At 40.7% G+C, this 26,692-nt stretch overlaps 2 protein-coding genes across 3 annotated transcripts in view; one reads left to right on the plus strand and one right to left on the minus strand.

Moving 5' to 3' along the window:
• Positions 1–17,843, minus strand: part of enah (ENAH actin regulator) — a 130,349-nt gene extending 112,506 nt beyond the window's left edge. Inside the window, exon 1 of one of the 2 annotated variants that reach the window (XM_071478516.1) lies at positions 17,472–17,843. In XM_071478516.1, the coding sequence (XP_071334617.1) occupies positions 17,472–17,476 (5 nt within the window). In that variant the 5' untranslated portion in view covers positions 17,477–17,843. The remainder of the gene's footprint in view (positions 1–17,471) is intronic. The other variant, XM_071478511.1, reaches the window with a different exon arrangement.
• Positions 17,844–23,782: 5,939 nt separating this feature from the next.
• Positions 23,783–26,515, plus strand: srp9 (signal recognition particle 9). Its single transcript, XM_071478526.1, has 3 exons — positions 23,783–23,969; positions 24,106–24,174; positions 25,715–26,515. Exons 1-3 carry the CDS (start codon positions 23,898–23,900, stop codon positions 25,832–25,834), a joined length of 261 nt encoding a protein of 86 aa, XP_071334627.1. The 5' UTR covers positions 23,783–23,897; the 3' UTR covers positions 25,835–26,515.
• Positions 26,516–26,692: the final 177 nt, after the last annotated feature.

Below are 26,692 nucleotides of genomic sequence, written 5' to 3' on the forward strand. Positions count from 1 at the left end.
TAGCTGCCCCTCATCTCAAATATCAGTGACAGGGAAAGTGTAAAACCACATGCTGGCGCCTGTATTGAATGCTGGTACATCTTAAAATACAGCAGCGTGAGGTGAGGCTGCGCGGTGGAGAGCAGGCCGATGAAGGTCTGTCCCGGCTGTGGTAAAACAGATTGACGTCTAGTCCAGGTCTCACCCCTCTAATCCCATCTGACTGTCATCTTAACCCTGCTTCCTGCTGACTTTTTACACAATGAGCCACCTGCCCAGGTGAACACATATACAAACATGCACACAAACACTAACAGCATGTAGTCTTAAAACTGATAAACATGCATAAATAAGATTTAAGCTTCGACACAAAATAGAAATGGAAATGAGAGCATTCCTGTCTGTCAAACAGTAATCCCGGGTGATTCGACAATCCCTTTGCCTTAATATCCAAGTACACAGCCCTCTGTCATGTGAGCAAAACAAATCATTTTGGGCTCAGACACAAAGGTTAAAAAAACCAATCAAGCTCCGTGGCCTCCTGTAGTGCTGGACTCTTTGAGGTCCAGTGGAGAGAGCAGTAATCTGGTATAATCTGACTAACGTCCACTGTGAAGATTACCGCAGATGACCTCCTCCAGCCCACGCCCAGGAGACACCAACACACACGTATACTACAGATATATCCCTATCCTCATATATGTTGTCTGATAAGCACCAATATGATTTTTTTTTTTTCAGAGTACAACTCAAGAAAAGACATTGGGGTAATTTAGAAATAGTGTCATCACTCTTATAGCAGCATCTCCAGCACACGTAGCAGAGTGCGTATCACAACTGAGCAGATGGAGTCTTCACGGTAAATCGCTAACTAGCTCATGACTTATTCAACTAAATATGTTGCTGGAAAGTTAGCAACCATTGACTCCAACATTTTCACTTCTCAACACCTACAGGATTTTCTCAGTGGGTGCCAGAATCACATGTGGAAGTAGCATCTGACAATCGTGCCGTATTTGGGCCAGATTTGGGCCATGGGACCAGGTGTATACTGGGCCAGAAGAAACCAAGCTTGTGGCCCTTGTGTGTGAGTATGGGCCAGCTTTATTTTGCTATCCGGGTTAGTTGGTGATATGCATTGATATAAAGTAAATAATCAACATCCTGCTTGTCATGCTCATGGTTATCACATTCATTTGCTACATTAGCTCGCTAGCTAACGACCCAGCTACCGATGACTGTATGTAAAGATGGAGATGGTGTCTCCACTTCCTCCTCCCACCGTACAAAAATGAAGCCAAACGATCCTGCACTGGTGACGTCATTTGGAGTCAAAGTCTGTGCAGCAGTGATCAGGGAGTGGAGCCACGGTATAGAGGTAGCACCCACCCACCCACCCACAGCTGTCAATCATGACGTCACGCTCCTGTTTTATATCTTCAAATAACTTATCACATAAATGAACACTGGAAAGTGTGATAGAAATGACCTAAAATGACAAACTCTCTTTGGGGAAAAAATGTATCTTACGTCTACTTTGATTTATTAGTTTGGTCCATGTCCCATATGCTAACATGAAGGGGGCGGGGTTTATGACCTATTCTACAACCAGCCACCAGGGGGTGATCAATGTGTCTTGGCTTCACTTTTGAGGGGCTGTGATGTCGTCCATCTTTACACATAGTCTATTGTAGCTACTTTCATCACTTGTCAGTTCAGTGGAAGCTGATGTTTGAGCATCTCAGCCATTATGCCCATGTTAATAAGGAGTGTAACTAACAGTAACGACTGCTGAGTACATTCACAGAAGTTAAAATTTTAAAAAAGTCTGGTTTTTCACCAGACATGTTGAAAATTTCCTGAAGCATTTATAGCAGAGCAGTGTTTATCTCTTGACTCTGCAGCACAAGTTTCCATCGACACACTGACGTTATACAGTGCAAAAAAAAAAAAGACAAAGAGCCAGACACACAGTGAGGGTAGAGCCTAAAGGTGAGAACAACAACAGCACCTGTCCAGAGTAATTAGAAGACCAGAGGTCCCCTGGTCAGGCTGACAGCTAACACACATCCACAACTGTTGGTGTATTCTCAAGTGACAACAGGTGATGAGCAGGCTGCCTCTGAACAGCAGCTGTGTGGCTGCGGGCTGTCAGGGGAGAAAGTGTGGGACCAGAGTCCTCTGAAAGTTTAATAAGTGTCTCCTTTTAGAGATGAGGAGCAGCTTCTGGAAGAAAGAGGATCTGAAGAGGTCACCCAGCCCGGCTGGCTGTCCAGTACTGTACGCTCTGTTTGCTCTGGACAACCATGTGGGTCTGGTGTTAGATCAAAGCCTGCTGACTGGTGCATGGAAGAACAGGCTTTTCCAGAGACTTCCCTCATTCTGCTTGTTTTTTCTTTTACTCCTGACCCAGTTACATAAATGCGCATGTAAAGAATGAATCTGTGCTACGAATTACAATTACCATCAGCAATGTAATCGTGGTTATTGATTTTCTACAATTTGCCAATATTTCTGCAGCACCTGTTTTCACCCTCTGTCTCTTGCTCCGGCCTCCCTCCTGAAAAATCTGCTCTGGAAGATGGTGGCACCAAACTGTAGCACAGCAGCGTGTACATTATTTATTTCACCAACAAATCAGCATAAAAAGAACAACTAACAATTCCAAATGCTACATCACAAACACTAATCTATGAAGAAATGCATCTAACAATGAAGTAAACACAGAGCTGCTGTGAGCTGGCTGCAAACTGCGGCCTTACCCAGCCAACATGAATTATTCAGTCAGCAGACTCTCTCTCACTCTCTCACTCTCTCACACACACACCCACACACACACACACACACACACACACACGGGGTGCTGTTCTCACGCTGCAACAGAGACCTGGAGCGTGCCTCGTTTTGACAATACGTAATTAGAAAACCATTTCCTAGAATTGCTCCCAACCCTGAATTAAGAGGGACCTGATGTGTGTGTGCTGCTGCACTTTGTAGACAACTCGCACTGTTTGGTGGAGTTCACAGTAGGTTTATCGCTTTATTTTGAAATTCAAACATTCGAATATTGGATGAAAATAACCTGTTTCAATTCAAATATACAGAATTGTGTTTAATTCCAGCCCTAGTTGTCGTACTACCTCTATTCATACTTAACATGTCAATTTGCTCATATGAACTAATTATTCTTTTTTTTTCATTTATTTAAGTCACATCTAACTAATAAGTTTCAAGGTTCCTGAGGCTCATTATGTCCTGTGCTGAAATAGTATAGTGTTTTTCTAATCTTGACAAACCTCCAACACTTTGTTTGTTGAAGTCAGTTGAGTAAAGAGTCTCCATGAGATTATACTCTACTTAAAACATATAAATACTCTTTTGCAGTACTCCAATCAAAGGTTTAGCCATGCACATGCAGCCATGTAAACACAGCTGATGTTAGCAAAGAGCAAGGTTAAATACGTCCATAATTTTGGTTAATAATAAAGTAACACCACCTGGTTTTGGGAGGTAAATACATCTGTGTGTATTTCTAATACCAATTTCATAAAGTTAAAAAGTTGTAATGCTAATCACAATTAGCAACCTAGCAAGCAAAGAAATGCTGTCATTATATTGGACAGTGCGTCTTATTTTGTTTTCCTTCTGTATGTAACCAAGCAACCAACAAACTGCCACTTCTGAAGACACGGAGCTGATCTCTCCTGAGTCTGCTTGTAGGTCACAGCTGGACGGTGCAGAACAAACTCCAGGAGTTTGTAGAGTGTGAATGCAACACGTTCAGGTGAGGTGAAAGAGTGAAAAAGCTCTAACAGGGTCACATGAATAAAAGTAGGTGATTATATTTCAAAATAAGATACTCAAGAAAGACTCAAGGATTAAAGCCTCATCTGAATTCAATCTCCTGATATTTGTGCTTCCATCAAAAGTGTGACAGTAAAGTTATAATAATATAGGGAACATCAGAGGGTGATATGCACGGGGACCTCAAGGAGCTGAATGAGCAGCAGCATCAGAGGGAGCCTCAGGTGATAATGTATTCTTGACAGCTTCACATACGTCCTCATTCTGTATCTTTCAAAACTGCACAAAAAAAATCAAAAATATTATCGAAATCGCAATATGGCCGAGTGCAATATCCAAATCGCAGGAGCTGCAATTTTTTGATAAATATCTCAAACTTTTTGTATTTTTTTTTTTTTCAGTGAAAGTGAGATGCAAAAATGACAATTTCCACTATAATCTCATATCACAATCAAAATATATGTTGAATGAATCACAATATGATTTTTTAATTTTCTTTGCATATCATTCAGCCATACCCTGACACTTAAAACACAGAGGCTAAAGCTAACCAAAAAGTAAATTAGTTTTGGCCTAATACAGCTCTGCACTGCACATAATTCAGCTGAATTAAGTATTTAAAGAGGAAAGAGTGGAAGTTTTAAGCACTTTTATAGTCAAATTTTTCCTGATAAGATACAAAAGTAAATGAACTGCGACTATCTGTTTGGAAAAGGAAGTGAAAGTGATGTGAAAGTGATACTTGAGAAATACAGTTAGAAGAGTCGGACTGCAAACATCATTTGGAAGGTTAAATTAGTTCCTGTTTGACGCTAAAGCAGAGTGAAGGGTAAAGTGTCCTCTCTGGCAGGCCTGGGCTGACCCGCCCCCCCCCTCAGTCCAGGCCTGTTGAGCTCAGCTGACCGCGGGGAGTTCATGTGTCAGATGATTCTCTCTCCCACTGCACAGCCTTTGTCCAGGGGAACAAAGATGGAGAGGTTTGTCCGGGGTTGCTTCATTATGGAGGCCAAATGAGGCCTGACTGCCATGTTTCACAACTTGCTCTTTACACTCCTCCCTCCCATCCTCTGCCTCCCTCCATCTTCCTGGAACTGCAATTCTTACCTCTCTTCCTCGCTCATTCGAGATGTAGCAGGGCTACAACTGGTGGAAAAAGGAGTGAATTTGGCGGCATTGTTGTGTTGCCGGACAACCTCATGTGATGACAGAAGAATGTGTGTGTCTGTGTGGGAGATGAGGGGGGGTGTTATTTCCATGCGTGGCCTGACCTTTGTAACAATTATAATCCTAAATAGCAGGTAATTTAAAGAGGATAGGAGCTAATTATTCACTTAACAGCATTTTTTTTTTACCAACAAAAGGCTAAAGATAGTGATGTTCAGCAGGGGGCTGAGTGAAGCTCTTCTGTTGCTGCACTCTAAATAAATAAGGCATTTTATGGTTTTAATGGTTTTATTTAACATTTTAAAGGTCCGTTATTGTGTAAAGTGAGATCCATGTGTTTGTGATTATAAAGCAGGTCTAGGTTCTATATTAATACTGTGAAAGTATCAAAGCCTCAGTCCACAGAGAAATGCACACAGCCTGTATTCAGAAACTGAGCCTTAAAACCAGCCGTCAGGACTTCTGGAACTTTGTGATGTCACAACAAAGCAGTCACCGCCCTCAGCTATGCCCCCAAGCCCCGCCCACCTAGACCCACCATCTAACCTTGCAGGATTTGGTTTCAATCAGAAGAGAGGCTCAAGCCTTGCTGTTACTAGAGCTCCAGAGAGAAGCCTGAGAGAGGAGATGTAAAACTATATATATATATATATATATATATATATATATATATATATATATATATATATATATAGAGAGAGATATATAGATATAGATATATATCTATATATCTATATATAGATATAGATATATAGATAGATGTTTTTTGATACTTAAAATCACAAACATATCTTCTTATGGATATCAACACTAAAAGAAAACACAGGTAAAGTGTAAAATATGGGACCTTTAAGTGTTGGGTAGAGTGAAACTGTAATGTGCTGTAGTTAACAGTGTTTTCTTCAACTGTAAGTCCTTAACAACTCATCTTGGTCTAAACTACATGGCTGGTTGGATAGCATCAGAAACCTGCTCCCACCAACGCCTCTCTGATGCAGGATGGCAGGAATCTGCATCCAACCGTTTCTGTAACTTTCTCAAACGGACAATCCAACATTCACACTGTGATTGGTCAGCTGTCAGACATTGTACTTCTCTCCCTAGCTCTTTTTTCATTTGATACACAACTATTTCTGGCACATTTAATGTGAACAACCAAGTGCAACACTGTGAATGTCGTCCTGGTGCAACTCTGAAAATATGCACCGTTATATCCCCTCTCTATGACGGCTAATTCCTCACTCTGCCTTTCACTGAGGCCATGCAGAACAAACTATAATTTGATTTCCATCATGGTCAGACAGCCATGTCTTGAGAGCAAGTTCAGAAAGACCATAAACCAGCCCTAAGCTTCTAATATATGTACAGTAATGTGACTATTTTTTCCAGTAACAAGTAGTGCAAGGGATTACACTCTGAAATTCAATAGGTCCAAAGTTATCTTAGTAATAAACTGTGTCTTCTTCGATGGTTCGCTAACATTAGCCACTGGAATCAGAGTCATCAGGTCTAACGTTAAGCTAGCTGATGACAGTCAGTGAAGACTTCCAAAACATAGGTTTGGCTGTTTTTCTGTTTCCTCATATATGAAGTGCAGACAGAAAGAAATGTGGTTTTAGAGCTGTTTAAAGCAAACAGCTGAGTAACAAGAGTAAAATATGTAATGTGATGAATAACCATGGCCCAACACTGTTCATCAGCCACAGTGAGTCTCACATGTGAAAGCAAGGTGTGTCTCTGTAAAGAGCAAGATAAGAGTCTCTCCCCGTTCTTTGGTCCAGACTGTGAATTATGAGCTGTAAAGGGAGTTGAAGGAGGAGTGTTATCAGCTCATGGAGCAGTGTTTATGCAGAGGTGATGACTAAACACTAGGAGGATAAAAACCCTTGTTAATCACTTTAAAAGGTTCTGACAGACAAACAGGAAGGTGTGTTTTTGTTCCTATTTAAAGTGACAGAATTGCTACAACTTGAATGAAAGAGAAATAACAATAATGCACATAGGTCCTGCTATTGTCCAGTGAAAAACTGAGTCTGTCTGTCTGACACACACACACACACACACACACACACCGAAACCAAAAACTAATGTATCAATATGGCAATAGAAACCTACACTTACCATAAAAATTTGTATTTGTTTTAATAAAGTTAATTATCTATGCACTCAGCTATGCAATCAAACTGATATGTTGACCTGACAGAAGTTTAAAGCTAGTGGAGAAGGGAGCAAAAATAATCCCCTTAACAAGCCAAACTCTAATCAGCGTGTATACCTCTGTGCCTTCACTCCTTAAAGAATGACTAAAATAGTTAGGGTCAGTAATCCACTTTAATCTATTTCCTGTCTGAGTCTGGGCAGCCAAGCTACAGAGAGAAAATGTGAAATCCACTGCTCCCATTTTCCCATCGATTTTGGCCATGTCTCTTTACAGCGTCGCTTCTCCAGCAACAGAAAAAGTGGCGCAAAATCAGCTCCGGGACCTTTGGTTTCACTGCTCGTTCAAAATGCTAATCCACAGGTTCCCTTCTTTACAGACCCTGCATGCCCATAGTGCACTCACACAGATAATTCACTTCTCAAGACAGTAGGTGATTACAGGCTGGGGACGTCACGACTAGGCATGGGACGATATGAAAATTTCATGTCATGATTATCCCAGCCAAAATATTTGCAATTTAAGATATTATTGCGATAATCATGCAAATCTGCTTTAAACTCTTAAAAAGGCTCAAAGACATACTGAAATCACTTCACATTCCGGTAAGAAACTAATACTTTTATTGCATCACAGATGGGACACCTCTCTCTTTTTTTAGTGAAAAACAATCAAACAATGTTAAATAAGGTAATTATAAATCATAAGGTCCCCCTGGATAAATAAAGGAAAATTAATTAAAAAAAAGAGCAACTCTGTGAGTTTGTTCATTCTCACGTGATTCCTGTATTTTTTTTTCCATTTACATTTATTGAGATTACAACCCTGTTTATCCAGAGTTATATAAAATTTTAACCATCTGTGTGAAATTTTGTCAGTCTTGAGTAATGGCTGAAAAGTGTTTTGACCTTTGACCTTTGACCACCAAAATCTAATCAGTTCATCCTAGAGTCCAAGTGAATGTTTGTGCATAGTTTGAAGGGATTCTCTTGCAGAATTCTTGAGATATTAGGTTCACAAAGCCAAAATCATGTTTTGTGAGGTCACCGTGACCTTGACCTTTGACCAGAAGTTTAATCAGTTCATCTTGAGTCCAAGTGAAAGTTTGTGCCAAGTTCAATCAAGGCATTACTGAAATATTGTGTCCACAAGAATGGGATGGACACAAGAACGTACGGACAGACAATGTGAAAACAATATGCCTCCAGTTCTGGCTGTCACCAGCGCAGAGGCATAAAAACAAGACTCGTTACGTTTGAGGCAGATCCTCAGGGACAAGTTATAAACGACCAAAAGCCAATGTGCAAATGCTTTGTATCAAAGAGCATTTCAAATGAAAGGAAGAAAAAACTCAAACTTATCTCAGCAGCTCAAAGACAGACATCAGATCTGTTATATTAACAACATATCTTCATAATGTTCACGTCCTCAAATGTTACTGGTATTGTTTGTGAATTGCGACAGCAGACATCTGTTGTAGCAACGCTCCACACACCACGTTCACAAAGGCTAACGTTAGCTTGTGTAGCATAACATAGCAACAGCTCAAAAGGTGAGCTGGGTGCTCATAACATTAGCAGGTTACAGTCGTCACTGTTCAGTCTGTCAAAATACAACGTTATATAACGTCCCCAGTGAGGGGTCCAGTGACCTCAGGGTCATTTTGACATGACACAGTGGAAAAAGCGCAGGTATAAATAATCACATGAATGGTGGTTTCATTCTGCTGCTTCAGTCTCAGGGTCCTGGTTCATGCTGACTCACTGTCACACTGTCATGGTTTACTGGGACACTAGATGAGAACAGAGCCATTGTTAACGTTATTACTAACACCTGAGCTTTTCCTGCTATCATAAGTCAAAATGTCTGCTGAGAAAAAGGCCCGTTTCCAGGATAGCTCCGCCCAGATCAGAGATCTGATTAGCCCAAAAATTAAAACCTGTTTTTCAAGTTCTAGTTTCTCTGGTTCTAGTTTCTCCTTTTTTTAAAGGTCCTACATTGTATAAAGGTAGATGTCCATGTATTTCTGTGAAAGTATTAATACTGTGAAAGTAAACCATTTGTTGTTTTGACTTTATTTGCTACTGTAGTAGGAAACAATCTGTGACCTGTGGTTGGCCTGGCCGTGCGTCACTCAGTCAGCAAATCAGAAAAGAGGCTCAGAGACAAAATGATCTGTTGTTGCTAGAGCTCCAGTGAGACTTTGAGATGTTTTTTGTTTTTCACCTAAAACCACAAAACTAAAAAAAAAAAACAGTAAAAAATGGGACCTTTAAAATTAGGACAAAATTTCAGATTGTCCACATTTCATAATGTAAATAATATTTATGCATTTATTAACACAAAAAAGAACAGAGGCTGTGCCAGCAGGACAAGTCAAACCAAAGGCATACAGAACATATGATTTATAAGTACATATAATTTAGTCAACATTATCTCATAAGTTTTCCAAGAGCTTTACATACACAAGTTACGTGTCTGTGTGTGTGTGTGTGTGTGTTCCCAAAATTCATACAGAATTCTGCTTCAGCTAAAATCATTTTCTGAGAAACATAATGCCGCTGAGAGGATTATTTCTTAACAGATCATAAAACCTTTCAGATTAAAAGCATCTGCTGCCAATATTATTTGAATATATTCATTTCTTTTTCCTGAAGTATCTGTGGCAACTAATCTATTAATGTATAATTAATGTATAAAGCACTTATGGTTTTGTTTTGGTGACTAAAAGCCTTTGGTTAGGGTTGGAGAAACATGTGGTCTTTGCTGCATATTTAAAAACCCAACTCTTTTATCACAGTAAATGTTAATTATTTTTGTTAATTAATTGCATATGAATGTAATTCATAACAGACAGGGCTGGTGTGGACAGATGTATAGACTGTATTCTCGTAAGTGTTCTCATCCTGACAGCCCACACAAACATTCACACACACACTCACACAGCACAGGACGGTGTATCCTCATCTGTGACTAATGTTTCAGAGCTGATCCTGCTCCAGGTGCAGACACCACTCTGCAGGTTCACACCATTCATCCCCCCCAAACCCAGTGAGTGAGGTCAGTGGCAGGAGCTCCACAAACCCACAGGACGGCGCGGAAACGCCTCACAGGTTAAACACACAACTGTCCTGTCAATCACACGCACTGACAGACACATTCAGAGCTTTTACCATCAGTGAGCTCTCGAAGTGGACGCAATTACTGTTCCCTCTTATATCTTAAATTAACACATCATGTTCATGTTTCTTTGCTAATTAAAAAAAAGCAGTTTTACAATTATAGCAGTAGTGTTTTTATTGAGTTGTTGTTGTGCAGTTTTAACAGGTGGGTGACTGCTTATGTGTGAAAATAAAAAAGAAGTGTCAGTGTGATGGTACTGCTGCTCATCTGTTACAGGGAAGAAGAGAAATGTGACTGCAGGCTGTCACTCCACTGACATCCAGAAAAATGAAGTCTTTATAGAATAGAAATACTCATTATCTAACTGAGTATTCATTGGATAACTTCCTTTATCAATTAACCCTTAAAACAGATGTTTAATTATTACTAAACAGACATCAATCACTGTCTTCCCCTGAAAAGACAGTGTACCAGTAAGCCTCGTTAATCAGTGGAGATATGATCAATGAGCTGGGCCCAGGGTTTCAACTAATCCCGCTGATTGATCTCCTGCTCTAACACACTAACTCTTATTCTGTTAATTCATATTCTGTCTTCAAAGCACGAAGATCGAAAAGCCACGATAACAGTGCTACTTCATTTGATTTCAGTGGAAGGAAGGAGAAGAATTGTGGGTAATGCAGAGATAATGAGGAAAGATGGGGGGAGATGAAAAAAGTTTGTTTTTTATTTACCATTAAAGGTCCCATATTGTACAAAGTTAGATGTCCATGTCTTTTTTGATTATAAAGCAGGTCTAGGTTCTATATTAATACTGTGAAAGTATCAAAGCCTCAGTCCACAGAGAAATGCACACAGCCTGTATTCAGAAACTGAGCCTTAAAACCAGCCGTCAGGACTTCTGGAACTTTGTGATGTCACAACAAAGCCCCCATCCAACCTTGCAGGATTTGGTTTCTCTGAGTGTTTACCGGAAATCTGCTATGTTTTTACTGGATCACTCAGAAACAGTCAGTTACTAGAGCTCCAGAGAGAAGCCTGAGAGAGGAGATGTAAAACTACACTGAGATGGTTTTTGGTTCTTAAAACCCCAAATATATCTTCAAATAAAACACTGGAGAAGTGTAAAATATGAACCTTTAAGACCAGGGGCCAGAAATTAACACAGAATTAATGCAAAGATAACCTTGCCCCCATAAACATTGATCATTTAAATATAAGGTTAGAGGCCCCCAAGACAAGGATAACAGCATGGCTGACTGTAAACTTGAAAAGAACTAACCACAAAACTAACTTTGATGGAAATGAGCAGAGTGATGGAAAAGTACTTTTCACATCACAGATGATGCTCAAAGATACTTGTCAATAAAACCTGGAGTTTGATATTTAAAGGTAAAAACATCAGTCACAATGTTGAGTATTTATAATATAGGAAAACAGATTAATCACAAGCACATGACAAATTTAAACACAGATGTTGAGTCAGAAGTCAAATATTCAGCCTAAACTGGTGACTCAGATTCGACTTGGAAAAATATGTTTCAAGCACAGCCATGAAAAAAAATCAGTGTGTGGAAAGCTACCATCGGGCCATGTTAACAGGTTACTTAGAGCTGCTGAGCAAAGAATGAATTCTGGGAAGAAAATGTGACTCATAACCTCAACAAGGTTGGACGGGAACTGTTCATGTGATGATGGTGATGATGATGAGCACCCTTCATAGTGACACATATGTTTACTGGTCAAAAATGCATTGTAGGTGCATTATTTTCCAACAGTGCACAGACAAAGGAACAAAATGTTCCTAAAACTACACGTCAAGAGGATAGAAAATGAAAACACCATCTGAAGAAGCAGAAGTCGGTCTGTGATATTTTCAGTGTCAAAGGTCATCAGCTGAGTGTGTTCAGGTTAAAAGAAGCTACTTTACAGCACAAAAATGAAGCGGAAATGCATTATTACACTTGAATATTGTGACCTTATTGTGACACTCAAGGTGACGTCTTTCACTGTAGTGAATCTCCTGGGAGAACTGTGCATGTGTGACCTCACATCTGCAAACAGTCAATCAGCAGACAGAAAGATAAGACATGAGCTATGAGGGATGACACTCGTCTGGGAACGGATGGTAGAGAAAAAGAAATCCTAGCTCTTTTTGGAGCAGACAGGAGGGAAATGAGAGAGAGAGAGTGATTAAGGATGGATTGGTGGAGAGAGGCTGCAGAGGGAGGAGAGAGGGAGCGAGGGAGATAAGGGGAGTGCAAGGAGCAGATGGTGGCAGGGAGCCAGCCGCGATCCACATCTCACTCCAAAAAAAACTTCAAAGGAAATCACTGGAGCACAATAACTTCATTCTCCCTTTCACGTACACTTAACGTTTTATAGCTCGATCTCCCTCTGGATACATTCAGAGCAGCAGAGAAACAGACACAGTGTGGTTGGAGGGAAAGGATGGGTTTGGCCGAGACTCTTCCGGCTGATTAGTCAGTTTTAATGATTTCTATCTGACGTTTTACATGAATTATTCAATATTACAGTCACATCTCTGGCATAAGAGAAATATTAAGTCACATCCATGGTTCTGCATGGATTAACAGCAGATCTGGAGGGAAAGTTGGATTAGTCTCTGCACTTGGACAAGGACAATAATACAGAAAAGGCAACTGAGGAGATTTATAAACTTAACAAAAAAGCATTTGGCATCAAAAGAGATTTTTTTTTCCAGTGTTGACGCAGCCTCAGGAACATTTCTCTGTGTCTACTTGACTGAGGTCATTATAAGTTCATATGTATGATGCGAACAGCAACCTCTGAGGCTAAAAAACGAAGCCAACACTGAAGTGCTGAAATTGCAGTTGCTCAAATGACCACTAGTGTCTGGCACCAAAAGTGAGACAGTCCCCACAGACTCCCATGTTAAAATGTCCAACTTTACAGCAGAAATAAACATGTTTACAGCCTGGTACAAAAATGCTTTTTGTCTCTATAGCAAATGTCCTCCTTCATGACAACTGTACAGGGCTGAATTTTTAAAAACTCACCTGTTTACATTTTATTAAGGCTTTAAATCATAAATTATTGTGGGCATGCCTACACTGAGTGACAGGTGGAGTGAGTGTATGCTTGCATCAAATGTTTCAGCTCCTCCCACCTCTTTACCCATTTTTGGATTAGCTGGGAGTTAGGCGGAGTCAGACACTGCCAAGATTGCAACAGCGGAGCAGCTCACTCTGAGCTTCAAAACATTCAGTAGAGACGAAACAATTTCACGATATATCATGGTAGAAATGCCAGATAAGTGGTGTTATTATTTAAATTTTAATTATCACTGTAACTATGGTCAACTGTGGTTAATTACTGTGGTTAATTTAACTCACATTAGCATCAACCAGCAACAGTCTCCCAAATGCATGCACAGCATGGGTTGTTTTGTGCCAGTCAAAATATGGCAGAAGGCAGTGACAGAGCTGCTCCAGAGATTTTTTTTTTCTTCTTACAGCAAAACTACTGTATATAAGTGGGGTTTTTTAAACGCCGGTAAACCTGCTTAAAAAGCGATCGCCTTTCTTTTAAACTACGAGACAAGTCTGCCTTTGTGTTCAGAGAAGACACAAACACAACTGCACACAGAGCACACACACAGACCGAGGAGAGAAACAGAGAGCTGCGAGCCTCCATGCAAACTGGATAAGACAGATCCACAGATCCGCAGGTTGGTATTCCTGCCAGCATCAGAGCCTCAACGTAAAAATCAAATAAATCAAATTAAACTCAGGCCGACCTCATTAATAGCTCATTTGGTTGGGATAACATACAGTAAGTAGCCACAGTCCACTGCACTGCTGCAGTTAGATAGATTTAAAAAAAAAAAAAAAAAAAAGGTCCCCCTCTTCAGCTCCTGTCATTCATCCGTGGTGTGAACCTGCTGAGACCAGGAGGCATGAGGCCTTTCAGCGATTGTCAAGGCTCGTTACCATGACACTTCGCAGCCCTGTCACTCCAACGGCGTGGCTTATCAAGCGGCCGGAGATAAGCTGACATCAGTGTTACATGTGGGCCTGACATAACGCAGGGAGACAAACGGACCACCAGTGTATATATATGAAATCTTATCTTCATGGTTTAGGAATGTGCTCTGGCCAGGTATCTGTGACCTTAACAGACGGGTTAAACCCACCACCATGTGCTGCTCAATATCTGCTGGGCCTGAGTAGTCTGTTTGTAGAACCAGCTGCTTCTGTTGGTGTGGTTGACAGTATGGTTTAATAAATCAATATTGGTTTATTCAAATGAAGATCGATTTGAAGTGGTGAATTGATTTAATTTCAACATAGCCCTGGTCATACTTAATGGTTTAAGGGCTGCAGCTAATGATTATTTTCATTATTGATTAAAAATCCAAAACTAAAATCGTCTGGTTCATCATCGATCTTTTAATTATCTGTCATCTACAGTCTCCTGTGGATTCTTGAAGCTGTAACCAGGGACAGGTCTAAAGGGAAATGTGTTTTTGCATTTCGGAAAGACTGGACAAAAGCACAGCCATATGCAAGATGAACAAAAAGAAGCCAATCAAAGAAGGGGTGTGTGTGTACTTGTTGGTGCACACTGTAGCCGGTGCACCAGGGTACGTCTTGAAATGTATCGGTCATGTTGAATTAAAAAGTGCATTAATGTAATTGCTTTGTGGTCCATTCATAATGTTAACATTAAAGGTCCCATATTTTACACTTTTCTTGTGTTTCATTTGAAGTGTTAATATCCATCAGAAGATATATTTGTGGTTTTAAGAACCAAAAACCATCTCAGCATAGTTTTACATCTCCTCTCTCAGGCTTCACTCTCGAGCTCTAGTAACAACAGGTCATTCAGCCAATCAGAAGAGAGGCTCTGAGCCTCTCTTCTGATTGGCTGACTGTTTTCTGACTGATCAAATAAAAACATAGCAGATTTCAGGTAAACACTCAGAGAAACCAAATCCTGCAAGGTTGGATGGTGGGTCCAGGCAGGCAGGGCATGGAGCATGGCTGAGAGCGGTGACAAAATGCGATGCAAAATTGGTAACTGAAATATCTCTAACTGAATTCATATTGAATCAAATCACGAATCAGGACATTGTGAATCAGAAAGTGGCCACACCCAGAACGAAGCATCGAATCTTTTCCATCCCTCCCTGCTCATCAACTACACTGCTAATGGCTGATGACCATGCAAAGTTCAAACACGACAAAGATCCCTCTGTCTTCATAGTTCAGTTACTGGGAATTAGTCGACTTCCGGTGGCAAGTCGTGTTCATTTCTGTGAAAGTTGTCTGGTCAACTTCTTGAAAATGACACCAAACTCCTCCTGCATGTACTGAATAGCCAACGGCCCAAAAACTGAGGCCTGGGACAGAGCCACACAACCGTATGGCACACGAACACACTGCCACAAGTGTCCTGCATGACTCAGGTCCAGACAGCTTAGGCCACCACACACACACCTGTTACACCCCACAGACACACTAATACACCCCCTCTGGACACACATTTCTCCCTCTGACTAATAACTGCTGCCATCAGTGGTCTGACCATGTTCATTTTCAACCCAGTCTGAAAAGAGATCAGCCTCAAACACACATCAGGCTCCCAACAGCTAATGAGAGAGTTGTTAGTAAGCATGAGGAGAAGGAGGGGGAAAAAATGAGAGAGATGAAAAGTTGGTGGTTTCCATTCTGGGACATGGACCCTAACATGCGAATCTCTGAAACAAACAAAGCTATTGTTAAACTGCAGTTTGGCCTACAGAGAGATTCCAACAGCTGGATTCAATTTGGGGCTTTCTTAAAGGGGGCCGGCCCGATCCACGCTGCGTGTCTCTCTTCTTAACACACAAAGTTAGATCATGGATGATGAAAAAAAAATAAAACAAGGTCACACATAGACATAGAAGCTGTTTTGACATCTGAACTCTCACGCAGAAGCAAATATCCACCATGTCCGACAGATTCCAGTTAAACCTCACTCTCTGCCTTCATCAGCAGCCTCAGACGTTTTTTTGATAACACATTCCTGAGGGGAAGGAAATTCTACATGAAGTAACAAAAACTGCTTCAAGTGATTTACTCTGGCAGCAGCCGAGCACACCGTCCTCACTGAACAAGGCCAGACCGGGACCTTGACACTTAGGTGGTAACATAGCAGCGAGGGGTTTTGCAAATGTGAGGCTGTGAGAGACAATTTAGGAACTCTGAGCTACGTGCAACAATAACGTTACAGGAGATCTAGAATCTTTGAAAGAGAAAGAAACTAGCAGTGTTTGATGCAACTGACTCAGAGGAGAATAAATAAGAATCTTCAGCCGCACAAACCCTTCAGTATGAATCTATACTGACCAGTTTCCTTCTGTCTTTAAAGTACACACAGCTTGGGGTCATTCTCGCCCCTCACGAGACATCATGTTCACTGGGAAACAAAGAGTCCATCCATGTTACACAACAGACACACATGCATCGCCTCACAACTGCACATCTGATCCCAAATGGGAGCAGTAAGACTCTGGTCTGGGTGTCACATGGGTGCAGCCTACCTGCTATATGCCTATAGGCAGACTGCCACCTTTGACATGTGTCATAAAGTCTGTGAGTGTGTGTTGGGTGTCATCTCATTTGCATAAGCACAGGCTTGGAGTCCAATGTGTGTTTATAGGCAGAGACATTCATGGGTATTTGCTAGTCATCCTCCAATGCCCCTTTAGGGAGCGGGTAAGACAGAAAGGCAGTGACAAACACAAAAGGTCGTGGTGGATGCATGATGCGTCTGTGTGTGTGTGTGTGTGTGTGTGTTTGTGACAATTATAATGTGGCATCAAACAAATGCAGCCCCATCACCAGTGCAGGAAGATAATCCCGCTTATGCAGCGTGGAAGTAGCAGCGGCAGCGCCATTCCAGACCCCGTGCACGTCCACAAATGCAGCACAGGATCCAGTGCAGCGTCGGCGGCTGCTGGCGTTACACAGCTGACATTACACTCTGTGAGAAGGCTACCGTGGCGCCGCAGGGGCACATTTCTCCAACACTGGGGACACATTTTGAGACAGGATTGCTGCCTGTCACGTTTCAGAGCAGCAATGAGCTGATATCTGTGTTGGTGTGTCTCTCCCCCGCTGCCCCAACTCCTGACTCTGACCGTGTCATCGCCCCCTGCGCCGCCACTTCTCTAATATTAGTAAATATTTTAAAAAGACATTTGAGAGCCTCTTACCTCATGACGCAAGTGCTGCCAGGCCAAATATATCACAGACTGGGTATCGGCAACGGGTTGTGCACTTGTTTTTTGTAGTTTTCACAAAACTTCGCCGCTCGCTTCAAGGCTACAGGCGACCAGATGAATGGGGGCTGTGGGGAGGTTTCACAGTTTGCAGGCTATCCGGTAAAAGTACAAAAAAACAAAGAAAAGAAAAAAAGAAAATAGGAATTGAAAAAAAAAGAAGAAACAGTCCAATCCTACATGATCTAGAGCATCGCGGCTCCGCTGGTGGCGAAGAGTCAGTGGGAAGGACAGCGGACCACAGCGGCGTTTTCTCCGGGTTTCTCTACAGCACTGGTGTCGGTGAGATGCGGCTCTGTGCCGCTCGGACGCCGGTCTGCTGCCGCTGCCTGCTGGCTGCTGCGCCCGCTGCGTTCACGGCCGCACCGTGAGCTCCTGCACTGAACATCCGCAGTCACACAAAAAAACTAACACAGACAGTAATAAAATGGGTCTCTATACTCCAAACAAAATAAAAACTAAATGAAGGAATGGAAAGATTGTTTAGCAGGATGTAGCTTATTCGATATATTTTACTTGCTCCATACAGCTTGCGAAACATTGTTATTAAATAATAATAATGTTTAGAAATTACTTGAAGCAAAGTTTTCTGTTATATTTCATTGAAACCCAGCATACCGATGATGACACATTGCCCCAGTTTGTGAGGATAATTTATCGGACAGTGGCAGAATTAAGCTAGCACTGCTAATGCAATAAATAATACAATAAACTTGTGTATAGCCTATAACAGCTTATAAGAAGCTAGTTTGTTGCGTTTTTCGGTGAGCGCTGTAACAGATAATGATTTCCAACGGCACCTGAAGGCAGCAGTGACGCAACTTGTGGGACGTAGCACGTACAGGTTGCCCCTGACAACTGAGTTGGCTCTCCCACTGTCTGTGATGTTGAGCTGGGACCAAAGTAGCCTCCAAATATTACAGAAACAGTATGTTAACTAAACTGTGTCTGTTCATGCTACATGACACTAACTACACCCTGTGGTGGGATCGCAGCACATGAGTTTATAAGGTCCCTATAAACTGTTACGGATTAGATCGAGTTGGATGTGTACAGTCTGGATTTAAATCATACTCTTCTGCTAAACCTCAGCAAATCTGTAAAGTATAAAGCTGCTGCCTTAGGTCACCTGAGGTTCATGTCAGTAGTTGCATTGCATATGAGGAAAGTTTGTCCATTTTCCATGTGTCATAAACATCAACAACATGGCTTCTGGTTTTCAATATATTGTTTTTTTCTTCCGTTAATAATGATGATTAGACAAACAGCAGCATCCACATAAACATACAGACAAAGAAAAGATGTTATAGGCTCTCGATAAATTAATACTAATCCCATAAATACAAATGAATGTGCCTGACTTAATCCAAAGTCTTTGCATTTCTCACTGTAAAGTCTATTTTCAGCAACTTCAACCTTATTTTGACATTTAAAATAATGAATGAAAGGCCAGAGCTGTCATGGCTGAGAAACACGCAACTCAAACACAGAAGATAAGTTAAAACGCTCCAGGTTGTGCAGGGAAGAGCAGGTACGGGTGAGGTCAGGGGGTGTAGTCAGCAGGCAGGCAGGCAGTGGTCAGTAACAGGCCAGCAGAAACACCAGGCAACAAGGCAGCAGACTACTGGCAAAGTGCGGGAGGTCAGAGGCAGGAAGGGAAAAACAAGGGGAAAACAAGTGTGTATGAAAAGGCTGGAAAGCTGCAGCTGGGACAGTGCATAACTGAATCAAGCGTGGCAAGGTCACAAGACAGTCAGGACATACTGTGCCAAATAAAATCACCAGAAATGTTGCCAGTTGCTGCAACAATTGCCCATGACAGGAGCATTCATGAAGACCAATATGGAGATTTTGTATCACTGCCATCTTATCTTTTCTATGATTAGGAAAAATTTCTTATCGTTATATGACATGTTTGGATTTTGGATTCGGAGCACAATGCAAAAAGCACGACGACAATGTTGATTGGGAGATTGAATCTTTCCTTTCTGACCTTGCAAATAAAGCCCAGCTGAAGGTAAAGCCCTGACCTCAGACTTGTAGAGTGAGGAAGACAGTGATGCACAAAAAAAATAATAATAACATGACTGAGCCTTTAAGCCGCTGTGGATGTGCCCTGACGATTATGTTTAAAGGAGGCTGGGCAACCCCTGCAGGATGTCTGATGTGATTATGAAAGAGTCTCCTGAAGAATAAAAAGATAAAGGCAAAGGTCATGTTATAAGTTCTTCTCCCTTTATGTAACACTGCTGCTCCACTTTGATGGAAAGTTTCATCTGTGTGGAAACAATGCCAGCAGTTTTAGGTACCAGTTTTCTGTGGGGTGGGGGTTCATACTAAAACCTTTGAGAGAGGCTCCTGAGCTCATTTCGAAACTGACAGAAAGTGCTGAAATATGTCTACTTCACATGCACCCTGAAGATTTTCCTGTGAATGTAAGGAAACGAAAGCTAATTCATTTCTGCATCTCACAAGTTAAAAATGTAATTGAACTAAAACTGAAGGAAGCTCAGAGACTGAAATCCAGTCAGTGGGTAAGTGAGATGTGTTGCAGCCTGGCACTAGAAAGCTGATCTACACAGTAAGAGGCAAAATTGAAGATTTCTACAGGAAGTGAGCATCTTTTTTACATTTCATGAACAACCTGTGATCGGACAAGGACTGGTCCTTCCACCTGCATCCCATTATAACTTCTAATTTGTTCTGCATCAAGGTGTCGTGCTTGTGACAACATTACAGTGCTTCTATGTTTTCTAACATATGTATGAATGTATATATGTGTATATATAGGTATATTGCCTGTTTTGCCTGTATTGTCTATATTATGTGTACATTTTTTTGTAACATATTTTTACGAGTGCATAGCCTATATTAAATGTATTTTGATTCTTATATAATCACAATAACTCATATGTATGATTTAATATTTAAAGTTATGTTTATTAAGTAGAAAAAAAACCTGTGTAGTCAGTATGTTTAAAATGATATGTTAATGTCTGTGTGCCAACACCACATCCCAGGACCAAGTACTAGTACTTCTGTACTATTTGTCTGTAGTACTGTAGTTTTCCATGTAAACTGTGTGTTTATGTATATGTGTATCAGACTTGAACTGGTCAGTTTGTGTTGTCTATAAACTGATAAATGCACTTTATTTTTAAATTTTGCTCTTTTTTCGAACAAAATACAGAAAATGTCTTTGTCTGCCACTGTTGAAGAGTCTTGTGTATTTTAACTCTTTCTATAGTTTGTATTTTTGCATAGTTTTCTATGCGTGTAGGTGAGTTTGAGTTTCCTGTGTGTGCTTTTTTGCGTGCTCACTCCCTGAAATTAGCCTTAAAGGGACAAATAAACTATCAGAATTGAACGGAATTGAATGCATGGGTGTGGTAACTGTAAGTCCAACTGAAACAGATGCAAGTCATTCGCTTGAGTGACTGAGCTGCAGCTGACTCAGCTGATGATGAATGAGCCTTCAGCGCACCACCCACTCCTCACCAGCTCTGTTGTTGTGACATCCAACGTGATGAAGCAGTAAATGTCATTAGATCAGAGGGAAGTGAAGCTCGCTCTCCTGCCAAATGCACTGACTGTGGGAACCTCCCAACCTAAACTTAGTATTAAGTCAGTTCCACACAGTGAGCATTCAGTCCTCTGAGTTTATTGAATATCCATAAATATCCCCAGATAAAAACACCTGAGCTTTGTCTGCCATCTAGTGGAGAAACCATGAAATAACACTTACCAGCAGAGAGCTTCTCTCCAAAGTGTCACCAGTAGTAAAAAGAAGCACATGTGCTGTACAATTTAGATATATTTCAATCTTATGATACTTTATACTCCACAATATATCAGGGATGCTATAGTATTTGTTACATTATGTTTAGCAGAGATCTGACAAACCAAATATGTGGTAAGTTTATAGATAAATACCTCCCACATATTATTGTAGCAGGAATAATGCCTATTTCTACATGATAATAAGAATTTAATGAACCATACTTTTATGAGTTATCTTATTTTTACATTGTGGTGTTGCTACTTTAAGGTTTTGAATAATTCCTCCATGACCGAGCACCTCACATCATCTTCTGGTAAGAAAGAAAAAATGCCGACAACCTTGGGACAAGATTAAATAAATGGTGTGTAAATATTACATTTTAATCAGGAGATGATCAATGAATCTATTACAGTAAATATTAGATTCTGAAGCCTGAGAGTAAGCAGAGATAAATGGACTTGGTTCAGGTTAAAGGGGTCAGGTTATGGTAAAGCTAAATGGGATGAATCTAAGAAATACTGTGCTAAATTAGGAAGGAGTATGAATCTGGAAGGTCATGTAGATAAATGGACAGAAACTTTATGGTAATGGTAAAAGGAGAGGTGTACCTTGGTGGAATAATGAATGTAGCAAGTCCATAAAAGAATTAAATCAAGCTTTTAAAATAATGAGAATAAAAAAAGAGAGAAAATGTTCCTGAATATCAAAGAAAGAGAACCAAGACTAGGGTTATTAAATCAGCAAAGAAAAATGCATGGAGGCATTTTCACTCTGATAAGAACGAAAAAGATCACAGCCTTGTTGCATATGGGTCAGCACCCAGCTCTCTTGTAAGGAAATTGGATGTGATTGAGGCACAGGCACTAGCAATACTACTAGAATTAAGGACGCAACTGATGGCCAACTACTAGGCTAATTTGCAGGGACACAATGATTCTCACTCCATAAAGGGGGTGCCACAGGAGTGCTGGGATAATGGGAGTAATCAGAGGGATGACTTTGGTCGGATAGGGAATGACACTTCAAAAGAATTTCAATTGTCTGATCTGGGGATAAGCCCTTTATTAGTTTATCCAGTGGTGGCTCCATGGATGCTGGTGTGGCCTGATATAGACTGGCATGTATTAGAGGTTAAAAAGAATGAAAAAATCTAATTGATTTGGCAAGTGCATTCAGTTCGGGGAGGCAATGGCAGCAAAGGAATTGGAATAATCAGAAGTACATCCAGTAAGATAGGGATGGACACAGTGGAGATGTTGGCTGTGGTTGCTCTGCGATGGGTGGAAAATACTGTACAAGGTAAAGTGTTGATTTGCTCAGATTCATCCTCAGCTCTAGCAAGTTTAAAGTCTGTCCATTCAAATGATGTGAAGTCAGTCAGTCACAAGAATAGCAAATCAGGGAGGTCAGGTTGATGTGGGTTCTAGCACATGTAAAGGTGAAAAGGAATGAGTGGATGGATGAAGTGGCAAAGAGGACTTCAAAGAAAAGACGCATGGAAATGCAAATTAGTGTCAGTAAAGCAGAGACAGGGACAGGGAGGGGAAAGGGAGATTCTATTTCAAATTTAAAATGTTAAGGTTATATGGGTAGTGGGCCCAAGAATAAGGATATATTGTACTGACAAGGTTAAGGTAGGGGCATTGTGCACTAAACAAAGCATTGGAAATAGTAGGGAAACACCATGCAGGCTTGTGTGAGGGATGTCAGGAAAAGGAGTCAGAGGACAGAGCAAGTAGTTCTGAGTTGTAGGATGTATGGGACACAGATGGAGATGATGAGGAATAATCTGAGAGAACTAGAGGAGCAGGAATTCACATGAAAAGAACTGCTGAGCATGAGTGAGGTATCATGGGTTACAGGATACATGGTTTGTTTTTTTATAGGACATGATGGATAAACAGGAATAGGGATAGAGAGGGATTTAGTAGGACAAGGTTGTAAAACAAGGAGGAGATAGTGTAGCTCAGGGTACGTGTATGTGTGTGTGTGTGTGTGTGTGTGTGTGTGTTTGGAATTAAGATTAAAAGTATTGTCCGATCTACACTCCGGAGCACAAGGTGGCAGTAGTTGCTCTTTTCTGACTGGTAGTTGATTAAACCCTATGTATAGAATATCCTGTATAGAACCATGATCAATTGAACTAAATGAATTTGAATGAAATGTTCTCCTTTTTTTATATTCAAAAAGTCCTTAAATATGAATGTTTGAGATTGGGAAAGCAGCCATAATTTATGAGGGGGAATTTGATTCATTGTCTGGGGATCATTGTTGTGATACATTTCAATCTTTAATAGAGGGGTTTACAAATACACATAAAAACTAATTGGTTGAGTTTCTTTACTGTTCTGTGTTTTTGTTGCTATTAAATATCAATTAATAGCCCAGACTTTGCGGTTTATGCCTGACGTGCTATTGTTTTGAAAAGGTAACCCGGAAGTGGTTTTGGAACCTCGCTTTCTTCACTCCGATTGGCTGAGTTCACGCTGCTGCTGATGTGGTGTTCCGAGGATAGCAAACCCGGTCGGTCGATTCAAACAGATTCTTCGGTGGAATAGTAGCTTGTCTTTATCAAAACAATGCCTTATTATCAGACCTGGGAGGAGTTTGCCCGCGCAGCAGAAAAACTGTATCTGACAGATCCAATGAAGGTGAAAACGCTTAAATTCAAGAGTAAGGTAGCATGCTAGCAGGCTAACTTGTTAGCCGGTTAGCTCGTTAGCGACGTGACTGTGCTAACTGCTGGTGTGAAAATTCTCCACTTCACTGGTTGCTGTTGTGTTGCAGGTCAGAGTGGTTCTCAAGTACAGACACTGCGACGGTAATCTCTGCATCAAAGTGACCGACAATGCCGTGGTAAGGAATAGAGGAAATAATGTTTCGCTCGTACTGTTAACAAATGACACGAAGTGCTTGTGAAAATTGGTCACAGGTTTGTCATCGGTGAACTACTGATATTTTTCCGTGATCAATAGATGGGAAATTCATATTTTTTCTTTTTCTGTACCAATTCTGGCAGACAGAAGTTGATTGATCAATTTTCGCTGTAAAAAAAGTACGTGAAGACAGAGTTAGGTGGTAGTGTCCACTTTAAAGTGACCTGTAACATGGACACGTAAGCAAATCTTAGTAATTGTGAGACCGTGAGCAATATATGTTGTATTGGAGGATACTCGATTGTAGCATTGCTCAGTAGTTTTCTGTCGGTTGATTGATTTGCCAACTAATAGTATCAGCACTACTTCCCACAATGCACCAGAGCTATCATACAGTCTACAGCTGTACTTCTGTGATGCTGATTGCAAAGAAAACCAATCAGTTTAATAGATAAGCCAAAGAATTGGACTAAATAAAAATAAAAAACTGACCTGGTGGTGTTGCTGTGCAAGGAAAACTCATAGGATCACCAAAGTCAGTAGCCTTCATTGTCTGGGCAAGACAAATGTCTGTACTGAATTTCATGATAATCTATCTGTGAGTTTCTGACAGGCTGAACAGGTTTTGTACTCTGTTAACCAACAGATTTACATGGTGAATGGTTTGATTCAAGAGGTGTATAGACAGCACACATTTTATTGATATAACAGGAAAATTCAAATAACACTAACGATGGCTTTTCTCCACTTACCTTCCACCTGGCACACCAATGGTGTCCCAGTGGCGTCCAAGTAGACCACTTCAATAGAATGTCATTATCAATGTTATCATCAACACCTGTTTTGTCTGGTCTGTTGAGGTCTGTCGAAAGTCTGGATATTCAGCTACATCACTCATACAGAGGTTTGCCCCACTAATAAATGCTCTGATACCATTTTTTGTTCCTGATACCGATTCTAATACTTCAACTTGTGTACAGGCTGATACTGAGTACTAATAGGATACCATTGCATTGCCCTGTATGGATGTGATATTGTAATCATTGTTGTATGCCATGGCTCAGGTTAAACCCTTTGTAAAACGTGAACAAATACTGGAATCCCATAGAAACTTTATTTTATCTATCTGTTAATCATAAAAATAAAAATCTAGGAATAAATTCCTACACTAGATGCCTTAACACTAGTGCCACCCCTCGCCTTGTATATTCAATGCCTTGTATTCTGTACATGTTGCCTTTTTACTGGTAGGACTTCCAAACGTATCATGTTGCCAAATTGCTGATGCGCCTAATGTTACACTATTTACTAGAAATCAATTCTTCTTTGCTGCTCTTTGCTTCTTGGCTGCTTTAAGGATGGAAAATGGTTAAGGAAATGGATCAAGCAAAAAAGGTTTCTATAAAACTGTTTGGTGTAACCTTAATCTGTGCCATAAAAATTATTGTCACAGCAATTTGCCAGTAAAATGTAATTGTAGCTTTCACTGCCCTCATTTAGTCTTTTGTCTGTCTCTACAGTGTTTACAGTACAAGACAGACCAGGCCCAAGACGTGAAGAAGATTGAAAAGCTCCACGGAAAACTGATGAGACTCATGGTGTCCAAAGAGACGCACAGTGGTGCCATGGAGACAGATTAAAATGCTCTAGAAGCACTGACCTTCTAGAGCACCTGGACTGAGTTCAGTGGACATGGTGATTTGTTGAGAGCACAGTACCATGGGAGCACGATGTGGAGTGTGTTAAGACTGATCTGACCACCTACACAGATTTAATACTGTCAGAGATGTGATATATATACTGTATATATTTTATTCTCTCAGGATTTTGTTTTTTATGATACATTCATAGTCATCAAATATCCCATCATCCTGCTTTTCCTTATCAGGCATTTTGATCACATCCTTGATGGTATTAATTTAAAGTAAGGTCAGCTGCTGGGAAGTTTTAGGGAATATAGAGATGGAGTGGGGTTGGGGGGGAATGTGGGACAAAATGTACAAAAATTATACATCCTCTGCTGCCTAAGCAGCTTTGGCACCTTGATTTCTTCAGAGGACCTTTTATTATCAGTTTAAAAGGGGATGAAAAGGACGGGCATTGGAGCCATTGTATGTCTCGTCTATTGACATAATTGTTGCTATTTTCGTTTTTCCCCATGGACTTGTGCCACATGAATGAAGCAGGGCTCTTCTGATTAACCAACAACGGTGTGGAGACACAATGATTTCTATGGAAGAACCCCCCACAACTCCACATGCCATTTCTTAAACTGAGAATAATTGCGTTACATGTTCAATAAATGTTTATTTACCCCAGTACAGCTAGTATCTCTCCTGTATTCATCTTGTGGTGGAGTGTGTTGTATTCTGTGAAACAACCAGAAGTGGCTACACGAGGAAAGAAAATTGAATTACAAAGCGTTTTTTACTGGTTACATGTAAAAATTGTTTTTTTTTTTTTTTTGTTTTTTTTTCTGTTTGTGTTTTCTGGCTAAT

This window comes from Trachinotus anak, unplaced genomic scaffold (assembly GCF_046630095.1).
Source record: "Trachinotus anak isolate AG129_WGS33_773 ecotype Australia unplaced genomic scaffold, CSIRO_AGI_Tana_v1 ptg000005l, whole genome shotgun sequence".
Lineage (NCBI taxonomy): Eukaryota > Metazoa > Chordata > Actinopteri > Carangiformes > Carangidae > Trachinotus > Trachinotus anak.

What these genes read in the sequence shown, in the direction of transcription:
- srp9 (XM_071478526.1), top strand. Translation starts at nt 23,898, where the DNA reads ATGCCTTATTATCAGACCTGGGAGGAGTTTGCCCGCGCAGCAGAAAAA. An exon ending in ATCTGACAGATCCAATGAAG is followed by an intron (nt 23,970 to 24,105) that starts GTGAAAACGCTT and finishes GTTGTGTTGCAG; the next exon opens with GTCAGAGTGGTTCTCAAGTA. An exon ending in AAGTGACCGACAATGCCGTG is followed by an intron (nt 24,175 to 25,714) that starts GTAAGGAATAGA and finishes CTGTCTCTACAG; the next exon opens with TGTTTACAGTACAAGACAGA.